Source organism: Podarcis raffonei, chromosome 8 (assembly GCF_027172205.1).
Source record: "Podarcis raffonei isolate rPodRaf1 chromosome 8, rPodRaf1.pri, whole genome shotgun sequence".
Classification (NCBI taxonomy): Eukaryota; Metazoa; Chordata; class Lepidosauria; order Squamata; family Lacertidae; genus Podarcis; species Podarcis raffonei.
This window is the reverse complement of record NC_070609.1, coordinates 67,372,608-67,392,833: the sequence shown is the minus strand read 5'-3', so window position 1 is coordinate 67,392,833 and position 20,226 is coordinate 67,372,608. Positions and strand designations below refer to the sequence as shown.

Here is a 20,226-nt window from a genome sequence, read left to right as displayed (position 1 = left end):
TACAGTGGTACCTCGGGTTAAGTACTTAATTGGTTCCGGAGGTCCTTTCTTAACCTGAAACTGTTCTTAACCTGAAGCACCACTTTAGCTAATGGGGCCTGCTGCTGCTGCCACGCCGCCGGAGCACGATTTCTGTTCTTATCCTGAAGCAAAGTTCTTAACCTGAAGCACTATTTCTGGGTTAGCGGAGTCTGTAACCTGAAGCGTATGTAACCCGAGGTACCACTGTATTGCACAAAACTCTCCTCGGGATTGCGAGAAAGCGCTCTCTGGGCATGCTCAGAGGCGCCCGGTGTATCCCCCTACTTTGGCTCCTTGGGTCCAATCCCTCCTCCGGGCCGGCCCCTTCCCCGCCCCTTCGGATCTCGCCTCGACTTGGGGCGCCCGAGGCAATAGCCGCCGCTCCTTTCACTTTCCGCTGCGAGTGAGCGAGATGTCGGCGCGCTGTCGCTCCGCGGGGCTCCTCTTCTATGGGGCGCTGCAACTGGTGGGGCTCCTGAAGGTAAGAGTGGCAATCCCTTCCGTGGGCTCTCCCACCCCCAGGACAGAGTCGTCGTCCCCAGGTTCCCCCACCCGGTGTCCTTAGAGCTGCCCCGTCCCATTCAGCCCCCAACCAAATCACAGAGGCAGGCTCCCACCCAACCCCCATCAAAAGACCCCACTTCTTTTCCTAGAAGCACAAAGCGCGACCCCCACTATCCTATTCAGCTTTCCCCCCCCACAACCCAGTCCACGGACACCCTCCCACCCCCAAGCCAGCCCTCTACCGTGTCCTTAGGACCCCCAAGAACCGAAGCCAGGAAACGCCTCTCAAGTCCGCCCCCATCCCAAGTTCGTGCCCGGACAGTGCCAGCCATCCCTGCTTTTCACTGTGGGTTTGCCTAGGGTTTATTTTTAATAACATTAAGCAGTTAAGAATCGTTTTTAATTAATTATACTCCATCCACTGCCAATCCCCTTTTAACAGATGCCTTACTGTGTCCTTAAAGCACAGCCCCACATTCGATTCAGCACCTAAAGTTCTCTGGAGTGCATTCCATGTCTCCATGAGACAGGCAGACATCCAACAGGTACATGCAACAGTGTGTCCCTATGGCTCTATATCTCCATTCACGGGAAAGCTGTTATATTGCGCCCCCCCCCCGCTCCCAGGATATTGCTCTGTCCCTTCCCCAGAGGCAGAAGAATTACAGTGGTACCTCGGGTTACAGACGTTTCAGGTTACATACGCTTCAGGTTACAGACTCCGCTAACCCAGAAATAGTACCTCGGGTTAAGAACTTTGCTTCAGGATGAGAACAGAAATCGTGCTCCAGTGACACCATGGCAGCAGGAGGCCCCATTAGCTAAATTGGTGCTTCAGGTTAAGAACAGTTTCAGGTTAAGAACAGACCTCCGGAATGAATTAAGTACTTAACCCGAGGTACTGGCCTTCTGCCGCTGCGCCGCCAGAGCACAATTTCTGTTCTCACCCTGAAGCAATGTTCTTAACCCGAGGTACTGTTTCTGGGTTAGCGGAGTCTGTAACCTGAAGCGTATGTAACCCAAGGTACCACTGTACTTGCCTCCCCACCCTAAAAACATATATTTGAATCTCTCCACATTCAGTGGGGCAGGGAATGATTGCTGGAAAATACAGGTTACCATAGCTATAAAACTTTTCAGTAGCTCATGTAGTCTTTGCATTATAAAAGAGGCGATACAGGCAAGGTACTAAATAAACACTGTGTAATGCAAAGGTTTAGAAACTTTGCGAAGACTAAGCCTTTGTAAATTCCACTGGACTTTGGACAGTAGAATATATACAGTAATACCCAAGCAGGCATATGCAGCTTCACGACACTGAAGTGCAGACATTGTGTGTTCTATCAAGTCAATGTGTTCTGAAATATCTACCTGAGCTAACCGGATATGTCTGTCCAATGCTGACTGCGCCACAGCCATGAAATGCAAAGATCTGGTCGACCCAAACTCTGATATCCTCAAGAAGCAAGCCTGTTGCAACAAGTGTGTTTGAAGAAAACGCCACAGGGCACATTTTAATTTATAGTTGTCTTCAGAGGCAAACAAATTGGAAAAGAGCATTCCTTGTGGGTGGGCTCAGCAAATTCATATGAATGACAATTCTGCAGAGTTTTGCAGTTTTAAGAAAAATCGTCCGAGGCTCACCTGTGGTACAGAAGTCTCCAAGTCCCAAAGAGTCTCCGTCTTCACTTTTGTTGTAAAGATGTGCTCGGTTCTGCTTTGGGTTGCAACAACCTTTGCAGTCACCAGGACCAAAATATCTGGAGGAAACCAGGCCAGGGGTGGTTGGATCCAGACCATGTTTCAGCTTTTTCCAGTGGGAGTTTTGAGCAGATAAGCATTAGACTGCCTGGTGCAGAATGTCTGGCTAGGAACAGAGTATTCCAGGTTTAAACTTCTTTGTGGCCGTGGACCAGTTGCAACCCTCTCAGCTTGGCCTACTTCACAGGGTTGTTAGGAGCATAAAATGGGTGATAGGTAGGTGGGAGGGAGGGAGAATGGTGCTCAGCACTTTGGGCTCATTGAAAGAAAGGTGGGATGTAAATAAAACAAGTAGATACCTGTTGACAGTCTTCCAGGAATGTGTCTCATCCCATTTTCAATCACAAGCCTATTATGTGGTTACTCAGAAGTAAGTCCCAAGTTTTTGATTTGAGTTTCCATTGAAATGAGGCTGCATTGTAATGTTTTAATGTTGTATTTTAATCTTGTTTTTAAGTTGTATTTCAATCAATTTGTTTTTATATCGGTTGTTAGCCGCCCTGAGCCTGGTCTTGGCTGCGGAGGGCGGGGTATAAATAAAAATTATTATTATTATTATTATTATTATTATTATTATTATTATTAAGTGCATGGGATTGCAGCCTAAAGCTCATGGCCACCACATCTGGTGTCTGTCACTTTGCTCAGAGCTCACCCTGATTTGTTGGCAAATAGTTTTTTCCCCAGAGAGGTTAGGTGATGTTGGTTGTTTATCGAGCGTTTCTTCTGATTTGTTTGTGGGCTGGTTAGATGACATCACGCCGAGGAATTGTTATGCCACACTGTCCAGCACATTTTCCAGGCATGTTTCTTACTGCAAAAAAAGTCATTTTCTAAAAAATAAAAATAGGAGAGGCAGCAGGTTTTTTGATCAAGGGCCCCAAATTCACTTCAATTTCTGCTGCCTGATTTTACTGGTGCCTGATTGTATCTCTTTTGCGAAATAGCAAATCTGGAAGTGTCCTGAATTTATTTGTTTCTATAGCACAATTTCTCTGCATGGGGCTGTGGCCAACTAAGTCCTATGTACTTAAGAGTGAACCCACTGCTACATCCAGTGCTGGCCTTAGGCATCTGGTTGGCCACTGTGAGAACAGGATGCTGGACTTAGATGGGCCATCAGCCTGATCCAAAGAGGCCTTCTTAAAATAAAACTTCAGGACCTTTCTTAAAAATCCCCAACACAAAACTGCCCTTCCTATACCTGTCACACAGCTCTTTTGAGGCATGTCAATAACTTGTCAGTGTGGGATGGACTCTTGTGTTTAAGTTTCTTTTCTTTGACATTTGAATGTGGTTGACATTTGCTGCTCACCACAACCCCTTTTTTTCTGGAGAAAGCACAATCAGTGAAGCCCTGGTATACAGGGGAAGTTTTGGGAATTTACAGTTTCTTTTTTATTTTTTATCCCAATGCCCTCTCTCTCTCTTTGCATTGAATTTACATTAGAACTCCTCTTGTCATTTTGTTGCACAATTTGAAAAAAAAATTGTTGGAGACCTCTGCTTGGGATTTTGCAGTTCTAAATAATTATGCATCACAACCATCGACAGAAGCTCTACATGCGATCAGGACTGAGCTGCTTTTTCCTCTTCAAGCAACTATAGGCAACACATGCAATGTTGAAAGCAAAGTCTTCATAATTACACCCCGTATGCAAGTAGTGCATGAAAGGGCCTGGATTTTATTGGAAAGTCCCAGGGCTCTTCCATTTGACTGAGCATTCGTTGTTTATTGAACATTCATCCTAATTTGCTTGCAAGAGCCTTATGCGAGTCTTAAACTATGTCTGGTCTTTATTGAGCATTTGTTTCAATTTGCAGTTTGCAGGACAAGGAGCATTCCTCCTTGTTTGCTTTGCATACTGTTTATACACCCACCCACCCCACACATTTCAATGCATTTCCTTTTTCCTAACTGCAAATGTCTGGTTCCTTTTTTTTAACAGTGGATTTGCTGTGTCAGGGTGACAGAGCACTTGAATCAACTTTAATTGCCCAAACCGAAATTTCTCTGTATGCGTTTGAATCCTTCTTGCAAAACAGTGACAGGCTCGAGGCACCCTCAGGCCTGATCTGGAAACAGCATCTTTCTTATTTTGACTTTAGGTCATTATTGTAGCTCCTTTCAATTTCTAAGGTTCAGCATCACTCGGTGAAACGGGGACTTTAACCTGAGTTTAGGGCCTTCTCGGTATGGCACCCATCCCATGGAATGCCCTCCCATCAGATGTCAAGAAGATGAGTAATTATATATCTTTTAGGAGACATCTGAAGCAGTGGCGTAGCGTGGGGGGTGCAGGGGGGCCGGTCGCACCGGGCGCAACATCTGGGGGGTAGGCTTAGGGGGCGCAAATCCACGGGTTAGGGGGCGCAAATTACTTGCCTAGCCCCGGGTGCTGACAACCCATGCTACGCCACTGATCTGAAGGCAGCCCTGTATAGGGAAGCTTTTTAAGGTTTAATGTTTTACTATATTTTTATATTTGCTAGTAGTTGCCCAGAGTTGCTGGGGCAACCCAGTCAGATGGATGGGGTACAAATAAATTACGATTATGATTACGATTACGATTACAGTGGTACCTCGGGTTAAGTACTTAATTCGTTCCGGAGGTCTGTACTTAACCTGAAACTGTTCTTAACCTGAAGCACCACTTTAGCTAATGGGGCCTCCTGCTGCTGCCATGCCGCCGGAGCACGATTTCTGTTCTCATCCTGAAGCAAAGTTCTTAACCTGAGGTACTATTTCTGGGTTAGCGGAGTCTGTAACCTGAAGCGTATGTAACCTGAGGTACCACTGTAATATTACAACAAAAGTTTGGTCTTGTTTACTCCTTAGATTAACGGTGATGGCGGCAGGGCAAAGGCCAGAGGTAGACAGTGAAAGCATGACTCAAACACAGTGAAGACTCATATGCTGAGGGTGGCGACCATAAACAGTAAATACTTGACTGGCTAGTTTATGCCGAACTTCTTATCTGTTTCATATGTTTACCTTCAACTTAGTTTAGCAATGAGCAGCAAAGGTATAGAGGTATACAGGGTTATTTTTCTAGAAAAAGAGGTGCCAGAACGCAGCACAAATGCCTCCCTTGTTCTCTTATAATGACAATGGCGCCCACCTGAGAGGTGCCGGAACTGAGATCCAGCTGGAAAAAAAGTCCTGGATGTATATTGGCAAAGGTTTGCACCCTGTTTTATGACAGACTGAACAGAAAGATCTCCCCCTTTCGTTGCAGATTTTATTAACTTGAGAAAAGAAGGGGATTCCCAGATTTGAAGAATTAACTCAGAATGGGCAGCTATTAACAAGGCAGGACATTGGTAGTAGTATTAAAATAGATACATATATGTATATTTTCATATACAATATGCACATATAAGAGATCAGATGGGTTCAATAGAAACATCACAGCACCAGCCCTTTCCGTAAAAGTAAGCGACCCTTATAGAGAAGAAAGTTCCAAAGGGATGATTGTGTCAAGCTGCTGATTCTGTAGGTTCACCCTATCAGCCAAAAAACAGGAAGAAGAAAAAGAAAAGTTTGGATTTGATATCCTGCTTTATCACTACCCTAAGGAGTCTCAAAGGGACACGGGTGGCGTGGTTGGTCTAAACCACAGAGCCTAGGGCTTGCTGATCAGAAGGTCAACAGTTTGAATCCCCGCGATGGAGTGAGCTCCTGTTGCTTGGGCTCTGCTCCTTCCCTAGCAGGACCTAGCAGATCAAAAGCACATCAAAGTGCAAGTAGATAAATAGGTACTGCTCCAGCAGGAAGGTAAACGGCATTTCTGTGTGCTGCTCTGGTTCGCCAGAAGCGGCTTAGTCATGCTGGCCACATGCCCCAGAAGCTGTCTGCAGACAAACACCAGCTCCCTCAGCCTATAGAGTGAGATGAGCGCCACAACCCCAGAGTCGTCCACGACTGGACCTAATGGTCAGGGGTACCTTTACCTTTAAGGAGTCTCAAACATTCTAACATTCTCCTTTCCCTTCCTCCCCCACAACAAACACTCTGTGAGGTGAGTGAGGCTGAGAGACTTCAGAGAAGTGTGACTAGCCCAAGGTCACCCAGCAGCTGCATGTGGAGGAGCAGGGAATCAAACCCAGTTCACCAGATTACGAGTCCAATGCTCTTAACCACTACACCACACTACAACATCACAAGACAATAAAATAATAATCATAGGAGGCTTTAAAAGAACGAATGGTGTAAAATATATTACTTAGTGGAATACAAGGAATGTACCAGATGTTCATGCATGTTGCCAAATAAACACATATTTAGTGGGAATGTGCCAACCATGAGATTGTTTTGTCATGTTAATCACAAACGGCCCCTAAGCTGAAGCAAAGCCGGAGAGGTCTATTTCACCGTGGCATGTATTTTATGAGTCAGATTAAACCCCCCCCCCGAAATGGCAAGAAGCATGACTTTTCCCATAGAATAACAAGGCGCGTCCTTCCACCCGTGAGAGATCACTAGATGAACAGGGTTGTAAGGTACGAGGAACATATTGGTATTTGCGGTAGGGGTGCGACTATGTACACAAGTTCGGGAAGCAGGTTGCAATAGAGATGGGTGTTGTTGTTGGCCAGCAGGTCACCTTGGATGCTGAGCTATGTCTCTTATTCATTGATGATAGTGCCAAGGCTAACCTTGCTTCTTGACAATTAATTCTCTCTCTGCTGGTTGCTTATCGTCTCAAGATCTCTAAACTAAAAAAGGGAAGTGAAGAGGAAGAGGCAAGAATAATAATGCTGGGATTAAATCACGGTTAAGTTGAGGATGAAATCTGTATCTTTTGACATGGGGATGGGGAAGTGGTCACCTTCCAGATGTTGTTGGGCTCTGTCTCTCATCAGCCCCAGCCAGCTTTGCCCAATGGTCAGGGATGATAGGAAATGCAGGCCAAGAGCACCTCGGTACCTAAGCTTGAAGAACACTTGTGTAGACAGTACAGAGCTAGATGGACCAATGGCCTGACGGAATCTAGCACAGGGAAATATAATCAGGTCCATGCCCGATCCAGTCCTAAATCAGTTCTCAAAATGCCCTGGGAAACCTGCAAGCGGGACCTGAGCACAAGAACACTTTCTCCTCCTGCAGGTTTCAGCAACTGGTATTCAGAAGTATTTGGTGCTTTCAGCTATGGCGGCAAAGCATCACCATCATTGCTAGTAGCTAGTGATAGCCTGACCCTCCATGAATTTTCCTAATCCTCTTTTAAAGCCATGCACACTGGTGCCCATCTCTGCCTCCTGTGGGAGTGACTTCCGTAGTCTAACCATGCGCTGTGTGTAAAAGTCCTTTCTGTTATCTGTTCTAAAACTCCCAGCATTCAGTTTTGTTGGTTGCTGAATGTTACAGGGAACCAGGCAGAGGGCATTCTGGGTAGTGGCGCCTGCCCTGTGGAACGCCCTCCCATCAGATGTCAAGAAAATAAGGCAGCCCTGTTTAGGGAAGTTTTAAATGACTGATGTTTTAATGTATTTTTAATGTCTTGTTGGAAGCCGCCCAGAGTGGCTGGGAAATCCCAGCCAGATGCGCGGGGTAGAAATTAATAATAATAATAATAATAATAATAATAATTACAGTCATACCTCTTGTTACCTTAGCTTCAGGTTACGTCTTTTCAGGTTGCATCCCGCGGCAATCCGGAAGTTCAGGAAAGGGTTACTTCCTGGTTTCCTCGCTCACGCATGCGCAGATGCGCAAAATGACGTCATGTGCATGCGCAGAAGTGGCGAATCACGACCCGCGTGTGCACAGACGCGGGTTGCGTTCGCTTCAGGTTGTGAACGGGGCTCCGGAACGGATTCTGTTCACAACCAAAGGTACCACTGTATTATTATTATTATTATTATTGCATTCTAGGAGTTCTAGTGCTGCTTAAGAAGGAGAAAACTTTTCTCTAGCCACTTTTTCCATGCCACACACAATTAAAAAAAAAAACTTACCCCGTGCCATCTCCTACTCTCCTTTTCTCACAATTTAAAATGCCCCAAACACTTCAACCAAGTGTGATTCTACCTTTCCTCATCTGGGAGTCACTCAGTCCCTTTGAACATTTAGGTTGCCTTGTATGGCTAGGCAACTTCTCAAACATGCGCCTGTCTGTTCTCACGGTTTCTTTAGCTGCGATTCCTGCATTGCAGGGGATTGGACTCGATGGGTCCCTTCCAGCTCTTTGATTCTATGGTACGTCTCATCTCTCCCCCCCCCCTCCCTAGAGCTTCCTAGAGCTTACAAGGGAAACTGCCTGCTCAACATTCCCATAGGAACAAGTGGCAATCCCACACACCAATTCCTGAACAAAATGTTTAATTAACAGCTGCCTCCCTGCCAAAATCTTATCTGAGTGAAACAGTTACTTGGAAGGAGTTGGAAAGAACAATATTTGGCCAGAGGATAATCTCAGCTTTTCAAAACAATGCAAACGTTACCCCAGCCTCCCTTCCTATTTCATTTCCTAATACATTTTGCTGTTTGAGGCCGAACCAAAATGGTACCGTATTTTTCGCTCTATAAGACGTACTTTTTCCCTCCTAAAAAGTAAGGGGAAATGTGTGTGCGTCTTATTGAGCGAATGCAGGCTGTGCAGCTATCCCAGAAGCCAGAACAGCAAGAACAGCAAGAACAGCGATCCCTCTTGCTGCTCTGGCTTCTGGGATTCAGAGTATTTTTTTTCTTGTTTTCCGCCTCCAAAAACTAGGTGCGTCTCATGGTCTGGTGAGTCTTATAGAGCGAAAAATACGGTACTTGTGGCACCTCTGCTGCCTCCAAACCTTCCCCACCAGCCACCTTCTGCTCCCTTGCTGTAACTGCAAGGAGGTCTAATCCAGTCTGTGGCTGTTTTCAGGTGTGATTCCATCACTTGGCAGCAAATTCAGGCTGCGCCATTAAAGCTGCTCTGGAGATCTCCCTAAACAAAGATGCTACCCCAAACGGACAGACTTTTTGCAGGAAGGACAGTGACGGTGAAATGCTTGCTTTGAAGCAACATCACCTCGCTTCCCTGCAAACATGTCAGGAGGAACGTTCAATAAGTAGGTCATTTGGGAGTGCCCAAATCTGTGCCCTGAAGCACAGAGTTTTATTATTTATTTGTGTTTGCTTCTCAATGCAAATTGACAGACTGGGACCCTAGGACTGTGGATGCTTCCTACCTAGAGGTGCTGGGATTGAACCCAGGAGCTTTTGTATGCAGTGCATCTGCTGTAACCACTGAGCTACAACCAGCTTAGCATATGCATTCCTTTGCAGTGCACTTTTTAAGAGCACACCTCTGCTCTCTGTGCCACATGAGTGTGGGAGCTTCAGCTGCCAAAGTATTCCCACTGCAATCCCGCTTCATTAGTTGAATGGTTCCCTTTTCTTCCTATATAGATAAAAACACAAGGCTGTCATCACATAGCCCACACTGGAGGATTTGTAGTACATACCTCATTGCAATCCTGGATCTGCATGAAGGGAGGGAGCAAAAGAGAATGTTAAAATTGCATTTTTAAACAATGGCAGGGGTTCGAATAAAGCAGGGCTACACGTGGGTCTGGAGAGCAACATAGGCAGGAGTGGTAGCCTCTAGTCTTATATAATTTGCTTTCTTTAGCAGTACACACCTTTGTGAGCTAGTTAGAGCTTTAGGTTAGGACTGGGCAGACCCCAATCCAAATTATCATTGAGCTACTCACTGCCTTTCAGCTCAGTTCTACCTCGCAGGGTTGTTGTGAGGGCAAAAAAATGGAAGGAAGCATGTATGCTGCCTTGAGCTCCTTGGAGGCAAAGTGAGGATACCAGTGCAAATAGTTGTGCGGTAATTTTTCCATGCTGAACTGCAGTCTCCCTGCAGCAAAGCTTGCTACCTCCTTAACACCCACACTCAAAGTTTGCACAAGGGGGTGGGGGGGAAGGTATCGCAAATAGGCTGATTACAGGAAGTGTGACTCAAATCCATCTCCGAAGTGTGACTCTCACGTTAACTGTATCGCTGTGTTTTGGAAAGGGCTAACGTAACAGTTAGGAAATAACAGCGCCTTGCAGTGAGTCATCGCCCCAGAATGAAGAAACCCACAGACAGCTGTGCCAAGTATCAAACAGGCATCTGATCAAGCCAAAGAGAGAACAGCATTTGTTGTTTTTTTAGAAAACCGATAAAGATAATATTGGAAACTGCCCTGTGCCCATTGGTCCATGTAGCTCAGTGTTGTCTACACTGACTGGCAGCTGCTCTCCAGGGATTCAAACAGGAACTTCTCCCCCCCCCCCCCTACTTAGAGATGCCTTTAGGGGTTGAACCTGGAGCTTTCCGCATGCAAAGCTGTTGCTCTACCACCAAGCTACGGTCTTTCTTTTAAACGTGAAGTAAGATTCTAGCCCTCATGTTTCTGGAGAAAGGGCTGATTTATACTGAGTCAGACAAGCAGCCCACCCAGCCCAGAACTGGCAGTGCTTACTGGCAGATGCTCTTCAGGGTTTCAGGTAGAGGGCTGCTGTGTCAACTCAATGCTGCTGCTGATAATAATAATTAGTGTTTATTAAATCTGTATACCACCCTTCACCCATAGAACTCAGGGCAGTTCACAACATAAAAATACAAGATAAAAAACACAAAATACACAATAAAAACAAGAACAAACCAATAACCCCACTCCGCTAAATACATTTAAAAGGGTAGAGAGTTTATAGGGGGATCCTGGGAGTGACGCCAGCTACACCCCACAAGTTTTCATGCAGCAGCTGTCAGGGCAGTGGTGCAGTTTGGAACTTCGAATTGTAGAGGCGGAAGGGACCCCGAGAGTCGTCTTATTTTCGATTTTCGAATTTTATTGTTATTCATGTTTTTATACTGTATTTTATGCTGCTTTTATAATTAAGTTTTTTAAAGTGTTTTAAATTTGTTGTTAGCTGCCCTGAGCCTGGTTTTTGAACTGGTATAAATAAAATGTATTATTATTATTATTATTATTATTATTATTATTATTATTATTATTATTCCGACTCCCTTCAATGCAGAAATCACAGCTGACAAACAGTGGGCAGTTGGCCATCCAGCCTCTGCTTAAATACCTCAAAGGAAGAACATTTTGTTTTTTTCTGAGAGGCCAATGTTCATGCAATTGCCATCTTCCAGGAACTTTGTCTGATAACGGTAACGGGCTTGGCTGAAACCCCAAAGAGCTGCTCTCCGTCTCTGATAGTCACCAGTCAGGTGCCTGCTTATCTCATTGCAGAGCCCACCAGAAATGGGGGGAGGACACAAATGCCCACTTGTGCTGATGTTAGAACTTTTCCCAAGTGGACCCCCAAAATTCTCCACCCTACGTGCAGGTGGTTTGGGAGGGTGGCAGTGACTACTTAGCTGAATTTCTCCAGGGGGAAGGAGAAATTGCCCAGTGCTTTCTCGGGCTCACCATTGGCCTCAACACAGCATTGCAAGAGGGTGCCGATCAGGGCTGTTGTGTGGCCTGGGGAGAGTCCCAAGGGCTATATAGGGATTCCTGGGTCAGAGGGGACATTCTTTCCCCAGGCCTGAGGTTAACCACCACGCCATAGCAGACCTTTGGAATGGGCTTTCCCCGCACGTGAAATTTGGGTCATGTGTAGGATGCGCATCCAAAAGCCCCCCTTTCGGTGCGACAGCGACGTTCTTGCACAAGAGTGTGGTCTCACAATGAATCATGCGCTCTGCATTTCCTGGGCTTCTTCCTTGCCCCTCTCTGTGAGCAAAATGTCACCCGGTTGGTGTTTCTTTCTTTAATATTGCTCAGTGGACATTTATGTTTTTCGGAGGGAGCAGGAAACGGAACTTCGTTTCCCTTTTTCATATGTGCAAAATTTTGCTGCTTTGCACAGCGACCTCAGATATTCTGTTCTTCTTTTTTCGTTCCACAGCCACAGGTTCTGATGTCAGAAAGTGGGTGGCTTCATCACTGTGGTTTTGTCATGCAGCCGGTATGGCTATTCTTTCTGTTGTTTCCTGTCTCCATCTCAGCATATTACCCCCCTTTTAGCTGTTACCATTATGCGTTCTGGGTGGGCAGAGTTAGTCAGCCCGTCACTGCTTCTCCCCCTTTCGAGTTACCTTCTCACCTGAAGAGGGGGTCTAGCTCACCTTCCACCTTCCTCTGTGACCTTGAGGTCTACCACAACTGACGAGCGCAGGGTGGGCTGGTCTCACGTGCGCGAATGAGCAAATCTGTCAGTTTTGGTTCTCTCCGCTCATCACTTTTTCCAGTCTTCAGCTGAATTCTCCACATTTCCACATCAGTTTGCAATTTCGTTTCTTTTCTTTCTTTCTTTTTAAAAAAGTCATTGTGAAAATTCACCAGAGTTTTCATCCAAATTTCTTACTGGGGCAGTATTCAGCTACATACAGTCGTACATTGGAAGTTGAATGGAATCCATTCTGGATGTCCATTCGACCTTCAAAATGTTTGAAATCCAAAGCACAGCTTCTGATTGGCAGCAGAACATTTCACTCCAAGACTGTCCCTCATTGCTCCTCTATAATCCTTTGTGCCCTTGGCATGTAGATTTTTGGTGCACCTGAAGGTGGGAGAGACCATGGACCATAAACTCAAAAAGTTTGCTTCTTGCCACCTTTCACACTCCACAAGTGACTTCCCCTTGAGTTGACGTTGACTCATACTAGGAGATACCTTTATGGGCATGATGAAGAGATTCAGTTTCAGGTACTGGGCTGATGCTGACAATAATGCCAAACTATGGCTTGCTGCTACATCAGTGCATCTCAAGGACTCCAATTCTCCCCTTTCCCTTTGCATGCAGTGATCCTCCCTTTCTGCACAGGGCAGCTGTAGTTTAATGTTTCATCAAAACTGGTAAACCATGGCTTGTTCTTGCCAAGCAGCTCAAGGCTAGGAAGCATGGTTAGAGCTCTCCTAATAGCGAAGGGAAAATCAATAGGCATTGAGTAATCCTGAGTGTGCAGCTTGGCTTAGTAAGATCATAAGGAATGTGGAACAGAGCTATTCCAATTAGACTAGTATCCCTGGCAAGAATTCTAACCACCACTTGTGAGATGGTCCACCACAAATGGGCCAGTAGCTCAACGATGGGTCAAGCCCAACTTTCTGCTAATTCTTGTGACATGATTCTTTGTGGTGTCAGTGATCTTCCTTTTGGCCCTGTTTATCTACCATGCAGAAGATAAGTACTTTCTGGAAAACCTCAGCCACATCACTCAAATACATTTATTTAATGTGGTCTGCTTTATCTTTCTCTTTTTTCTTGAATGGAAGATTTCTAGATTAGGAGCTACACTGCTGAATGAGGTTGACTTTTAATTTGAGTTTTAATTTTGCAGTGGACCTTGATCTTGTGTGTTCTGTGCAAACCACAAACAGATTGGCCTAAAAATAGTTCAGGCAGCTGCAAACCTCTTCCCTTGCGACCTGCCCCACTCCCACGCCAAGCTGCCCTGTTTTCGATGTCTTAAATAATGTCTGTTCACAGTTACAAGCCTTGCGGTTTTTCTATTGCTTGCCACATTTTCCTGAGTGACGCTTGTTGGAGCTGCTGAGCCATGTAGTTAGGAAATGTGAATTTTCATCGTCGTCATCATCAATTAATATCACCATCAATTTCAACAGGGCTTTGAAAGTGGGTATCTCCATCTCTGCTTATTTAACTTATATGCAGAATTCATCATGCGAAAGGCTGGGCTGGATGAATCCCTAGCCGGAATTAAGATTGTCGGAAGAAATATCAACAACCTCAGATATGCAGATGACATAACCTTGATGGCAGAAAGTGAGGAGGAATTAAAGAACCTTTTAATGAGGGTGAAAGAGGAGAGCGCAAAATATGGTCTGAAGCTCAACATCAAAAAAACGAAGATCATGGACACTGGTCCCATCACCTCCTGGCAAATAGAAGGGGAAGAAATGGAGGCAGTGAGAGATTTTACTTTCTTGGGCTCCATGATCACTGCAGATGGTGACAGCAGTCACGAAATTAAAAGACGCCTGCTTCTTGGGAGAAGGGCAATGACAGGCCTAGACAGCATCTTGAGAAGTAGAGACATCACCTTGCCAACAAAGGTTCGTATAGTTAAAGCTATGGTTTTCCCAGTAGTGATGTATGGAAGTGAAAGCTGGACCATAAAGAAGGCTGAAGAATTGATGCTTTTGAATTATGGTGCTGGAGGAGACTCTTGAGAGTCCCATGGACTGCAAGAAGAACAAACCTATCCATTCTGAAGGAAATCAGCCCTGAGTGCTCACTGGAAGGACAGATTGTGAAGCTGAGGCTCCAGTACTTTGGCCACCTCATGAGAAGAGAAGACTCCCTGGAAAAGACCCTGATGCTGGGAAAGATGGAGGGCACAAGGAGAAGGGGATGACAGAGGACGAGATGGTTGGACAGTGTTCTCGAAGCTACCAGCATGAGTTTGACCAAACTGCGGGAGGCAGTGGAGGACAGAGGTGCCTGGCGTTCTCTGGTCCATGGGGTCACGAAGAGTCGGACACGACTAAAGGACTAAACAACAACATCTCCATCCCACTTTGCATCTCTGTTGGAACTATTATTATTTTTTTATGTGGAATCATTTTTAAAGCTTGTATCCAGTTAAGGTCCCCTCTGCACTATACATTTAGAATTGCAGCATTGTAGAGGTAACTCAAGGGTCATTAAATTCAATCCCCTGCAATGCAGGAATCACACCTCAAGGATCACTGACAGATGGCCATCCAATCTCTGCTTAAAAACCTCCAAGGAAGGAGAGTCCACCACTTTCCGAGGTATTCCATGCCACTGTTGAACAGCTCTTACCATCAAGAGGTTCTTCCTAATGTTCAGTTCCAAGTCTCTTTTCTTATAATCTGAATCCATTGGTTTGGGTCCTACCTGCTGGAGCAGCAGAAAACAAGCTTGCTCCATGTGGCAGCCATTCAACTATTTGAAGATGGCTTCTCAGTCTTCTCTTCTCCAGGATCAAACCATGACACTTCTTCCACTTCCCTGCTGTGAAATTACCCCCTTAGATGTTCATATGCCAACCACCTTGAACACCAGTAGGCGACACTGCCCCTAGGTAAAAAAGGTAAAGGACCTTTGGATGGTTAAGTCCAGTCAAAGGTGACTATGGGGTTGCAACGCTTATCTCGCTTTGGGAGCCGGCGTTTGTCCACAGACAGTTTTCCGGGTCATGTGGCCAGCATGACTAAACCACTTCTGGTGCAACAGAACCCCGTGACAGAAACCAGAGTGCACGGAAGCGCTGTTTACCTTCCTGCTGCAGGGGTACCTATTTATCTACTTGCACTGGAGTGCTTTAGGTTGGCAGGAACTGGGACAGAGCAAGGGGAGCTCACTCCATCGCACGCGGGGATTCAAACCACCAACCTTCTGATCAGCAAGCCCAAGAGGCTCAGTGGTTTAGACCACCTTTGCCCCTAGAAAGCAGCCAAGTGGTAGGACCATCATACTAAATCACTCTGTGGGCTCTTAGCCTATTGCTTCATCTGCTCAGGTTTCTCAGACTTCTGCCATGAAACTGAATGGTGGAAGGTTTAAGACAGTATACAGTATACAGTAAAGATGCGGGTGGTGCTGTGGGTTAAACCACAGAGCCTAGGGCTTGCCGATCAGAAGGTTGGCGGTTTGAATCCCTGAGATGGGGTGAGCTCCCATTGCTCGGTCCCTGCTCCTGCCAACCTAGCAGTTCGAAAGCACAAAAGTGCAAGTAGATAAATAGGTACCGCTCCGGCGGGAAGGTAAATGGTGTTTCCGCGCACTGCTCTGGTTTGCCAGAAGCGGCTTAGTCATGCTGGCCACATGACCTGGAAGCTGTACGCCGGCTCCCTCAGCCAATAAAGCGAGATGAGTGTCGCAACCCCAGAGTCGGTCACGACTGGACCTAATGGTCAGCGGTCCCTTTACCTTTACTTCACACAGAGCATAGTGAAATTCCAGAACAGGAGGCAGTGATGGACACCAACATGAGTGGCCTTAAAGGAGGACCAGACACATTCATGGAAGAGAAGGCCTATTGATGGCCACTGGCCATAATGGCTATGCTCTGCCTCCTCAGCTGGAGGCAGAAATGCTTCCAGTTCCTGGAAACAGGAGTGGCAGGTGCTCTTCTGCTTGGGTGCTGCTTGCAGGTTACCCACAGACATCTGGCCGCAACTTTGAGAACAGGATGTTGGACTAGATGGGCTATTGGCCTGATCCTGCAGGCTCTTAGGTTCTTAGGCTGATCTATTGCAGCTTCCATTCTTCTTCTCAAAAGGAATTCAAGTTTGTCCTCTTTTTTTCAAATTCTCTCCGGTGTTAAAACTTTTCTAAATGTCATGAAATGCACAAGGCAGACTCTGATGTGCATTGTGATGTTTCACGTGGCCAGCACTGTCTCAACTCAGCTTGCAATTCCTTGTAAGTTCTTTGAACCGAGAGCAAGCCCCTCTGCTCCAAACTATTTCTGGTTTCAAGCTTAAGCTAAAGTCAGCAACAGCCCAAACCAGACATGCAATCATTCCTTCCTGGGTTTTTCTGAGGGGGCTAACACCCAGAACTGTATTGGTGTCTTGCTCCTTGTTCCTCAAAGCGCCAACTTAAACACATTAAAAAGAAAAAGGAAAACAAGTAAGTGGATTGTTCCTAGCTTATTTTTTTATTGGCCAATAGCCCACTTAGAGGGAGTTCTTAGTTCTGAATGCTGTTAAATGCCTGTCAGAGAAGTAATTGAAACATTTTCCCTGTGTACTAAAATGACACTTCCCTTTCAGTGCAGATGTTTATCTTGGCTCCCAAAGAACAAACTTAGTCAAGTCACTGTGAGGTTTACAGTAAAGCATGGAGGAAGGCTGCCCTTGATTTTGGCCTGTTCCACCTTTTGTTCCTACTTCTGATTTCTCTTATTATCTCCCTGCAGATTATGTTTGCACATGTTTATTAGGGTAGCAATTGGCCCAGATAGGTATACAGGAAGCTGGCTTGTAGGAAGTCAGAACAGTGGCTCATTTACCTCAGTATTGTCTACACTGACTGGCAGTGTCTACACTAGAATTTCAGACAGGGGTCTCTCTCTCCCAATTCTACCTGGAGATAGGTCATGGTAAAGGTAAATACCCCTGGACGATTAAGTCCAGTCAAAGGCAACTGTGGGGTTGTGGCGCTCATCTCGCTTTCAGGATAAGGGAGCCGGCGTTTGTCCACAGACAGCTTTCCGGGTCATGGGGCCAGCATGACTAAACCGCTTCTGGCACAACTGAACACCATGACAGAATCCAAGGCACACGGAAATGCCGTTTACCTTCCCGCTGCAGCGGTACCTATTTACCTACTTGCATTGGCAATCTTTCGAACTGCTAGGATGGCAGGAGCTGGGGCAGGGCAACAGGAGCTCACCCCATCGCGGGGATTCGAACCACCAACCTTCCGATCGGCAAGCCCAAGAGGCTCAGTGGTTTAGACCACAGCGCCACCTGGAGACGCCAGGGATTGAACCTGGGATTTCTCCATGCAAAGCAGTGCTCCGCTACTGAGCTGCAGCCCTTCTTCCAAGGCAAGGCGGAATCAAGAGAGAAGCAGGAGTGTGTTCATCGCCTTTCTGTGAAATGCCTCCTGATTGGCTCTCAAAGGTCTCAGACAGGGAGTCCTACATGGAGATACCAGGGATTGAACTTGGGACCTGAAGTTCTACCGCTGAGCTGCTGGGTTTCTAGGTTTTTGGCGGTGGTGGGGTGGGTGTGGGTGGGACAATCAGTTAGGAGCCACTTTGGCATGTAATCAGGGTGGATTTTATTTAAATCCAATCGATTTAAATCACTAGTCAGTAAGACTTGATTTAATTTTTTTTCTTTTTTACAGAAAGACTCATTTTTGCTGGTATAAACTTAATATTTGCAACCAGATGAAGGTTTCATTTTTGGAATAATAAAAATAATAAATAAATAAAAATAAATAAATAATAATGAAAACTGTAGTTTTTACAGTTATATCCAAAATTACTGATTAGGTTATACTATTAGAAATACATAGACAGATAATTATGAAATTATTGTGAGGATAATGAGCTAATTGTTTATATTTGGACAACTTTTCTGCTGTATTTTATTGGAAGGACAAAAATAATCATTTCCTTAATAACAATTTAAACAATTTATTTAACTCAAACAATAACTCAATAGTGTATGTATCCGTGTTTGTTAACTGATGTGGTTAAACAATTTTTTTTAGACTGAGTTTTAGCACATGTGAAACACTTAAAGCAAATCCTTATTTCCTGATGAATAGCCTTTGGGCTATAATGTAACTTAAATAGAAAACTAGAAAGATCCCCCCCCCCCAAAAGCATTTTATTTTAAAAATCCAACTTAAATTTTAAAAATCTAATTTTATTTTATTTTTTTAAAAAACCCATTGAATTTTATCGACCCTGCATGTAATAAATCTCTTCTTCTCATACCCTCTGTTCTGCATATTGCGCCATCAACTATTTCTGAACCATCGGTTCTAACAGCATGAAACTCATACGCACAAGATACTCCAGAGTACCTTTTTGTGGCCTTGTTGTGCCCATAAGAAACAGAAGCCTGTGGAGTCACTTTTTCCCCACACAGCTGCGCACTTTGATGCCTTTCAGCAGAGTTATTGATTTCAAGGTGTTGTACTGACCACTTCTATGTTGACTCCTACATTAGGTGCCAGTGATGAGTTTGCCGCAGAGTCCAAGGCCACTTCATTCCCATGCTGCTGTGGTTGCCTGGTCAGTGGTGGCACAGATCAGCTCCCTCATTAATCCGCCAGCACATCCACATGGTTGGCCCTGAAATCCTGTGTATAAAGCCATCTGGAGAGAAACCAACTTTTCTCCAAATCAAAGCCCCTGGGTTTCAGCTTAGAGCAGGGTTTCCCAAACTTGGGTTATGTTCGGACTACAATTCCCATCATCGCTGACCACTGGTCCTGCTAACTGGGGATGATGGGAGTTGTAGTCCCAAAACAGCTAGAGACCCAGGTTTGAGAAACTCTGGCTTAAAGGTTGTTGGAACCAGTTGCCTGGGCTCTGGACGCTGTCATGATGAACTCCTGTGCTTCAAGATTCACCATGACACCACCATGGCTGAAATACTAGTTATACCTTGGTCTGCTTGGGTCACACATTAGTTCTGCCCAAGCGTGAACTAGGACTGGATTTGCTATCTCCTATGCCCCTAATCAGTGTCTCACCCTTTCCTGAGGAGCTCAGGGTAAAGGTAAAGGGACCCCTGACCATTAGGTCCAGTCGTGACCAACTCTGGGGTTGCAACACGCATCTCGCTTTATTGGCCGAGGGAGCTGGCCTACAGCTTCCGGGTCATGTGGCCAGCATGACTAAGCCGCTTCTGGTGAACCAGAGCAGCGCATGGAAACGCCGTTTACCTTCCTGCCAGAACGGTACCTATTTATCTACTTGCACTCTGACGTACTTTCGAACTGCTAGGTGGGCAGGAGCAGGGACCGAGCAACGGGAGCTCACCTCGTTATGGGGATTCGAACCGCCGACCTTCTGATCGGCAAGTTTAACCCACAGGGTCACCCGCGTCCCACAGATCTCAGGGTAGTGATGGCCAAACTCAAGCTTTCTCTCCACTCAAGACCTATTTTCTCTCTTGATCTCTGCAGGTGTCCTCACTACCGTACACCCCCCCGAATCAGAACCAGTGCCACAATCGAAGCACGGAGCGATATGATGAAGCCACCCGTAAATGTTGCAGCTTGTGCCCTCCAGGTAATGTGTTTGCAGTCAGTCCTAAACGTTAAGCTGATGCATTCATCCAGCTCATGGGCATCTGAATAGGAAATGGGTGTGTTGATGGAGTTTGTCCACTAGGGCTAATGGAGCCCCATCAAGCTCAGTCTCGATCTCCTCTGAGCCCAACTGCTCTTCTTTCTTACAGCCAGTCCAGGAAGTGGCCCTGTCTGTT

At 45.7% G+C, this 20,226-nt stretch overlaps 1 protein-coding gene across 1 annotated transcript in view; it reads left to right on the top strand.

The window, feature by feature from the left end:
- The first annotated feature begins 380 nt into the window (after positions 1-380).
- LOC128419636 (tumor necrosis factor receptor superfamily member 1B-like) overlaps positions 381-20,226 on the top strand; it is a 37,153-nt gene continuing 17,307 nt past the window's right edge. Inside the window, exons 1-2 of the mRNA XM_053400562.1 lie at positions 381-502; positions 19,925-20,030. Of these exons, the coding sequence (XP_053256537.1) occupies positions 434-502; positions 19,925-20,030 (175 nt within the window). The 5' untranslated portion in view covers positions 381-433. The remainder of the gene's footprint in view (positions 503-19,924; positions 20,031-20,226) is intronic.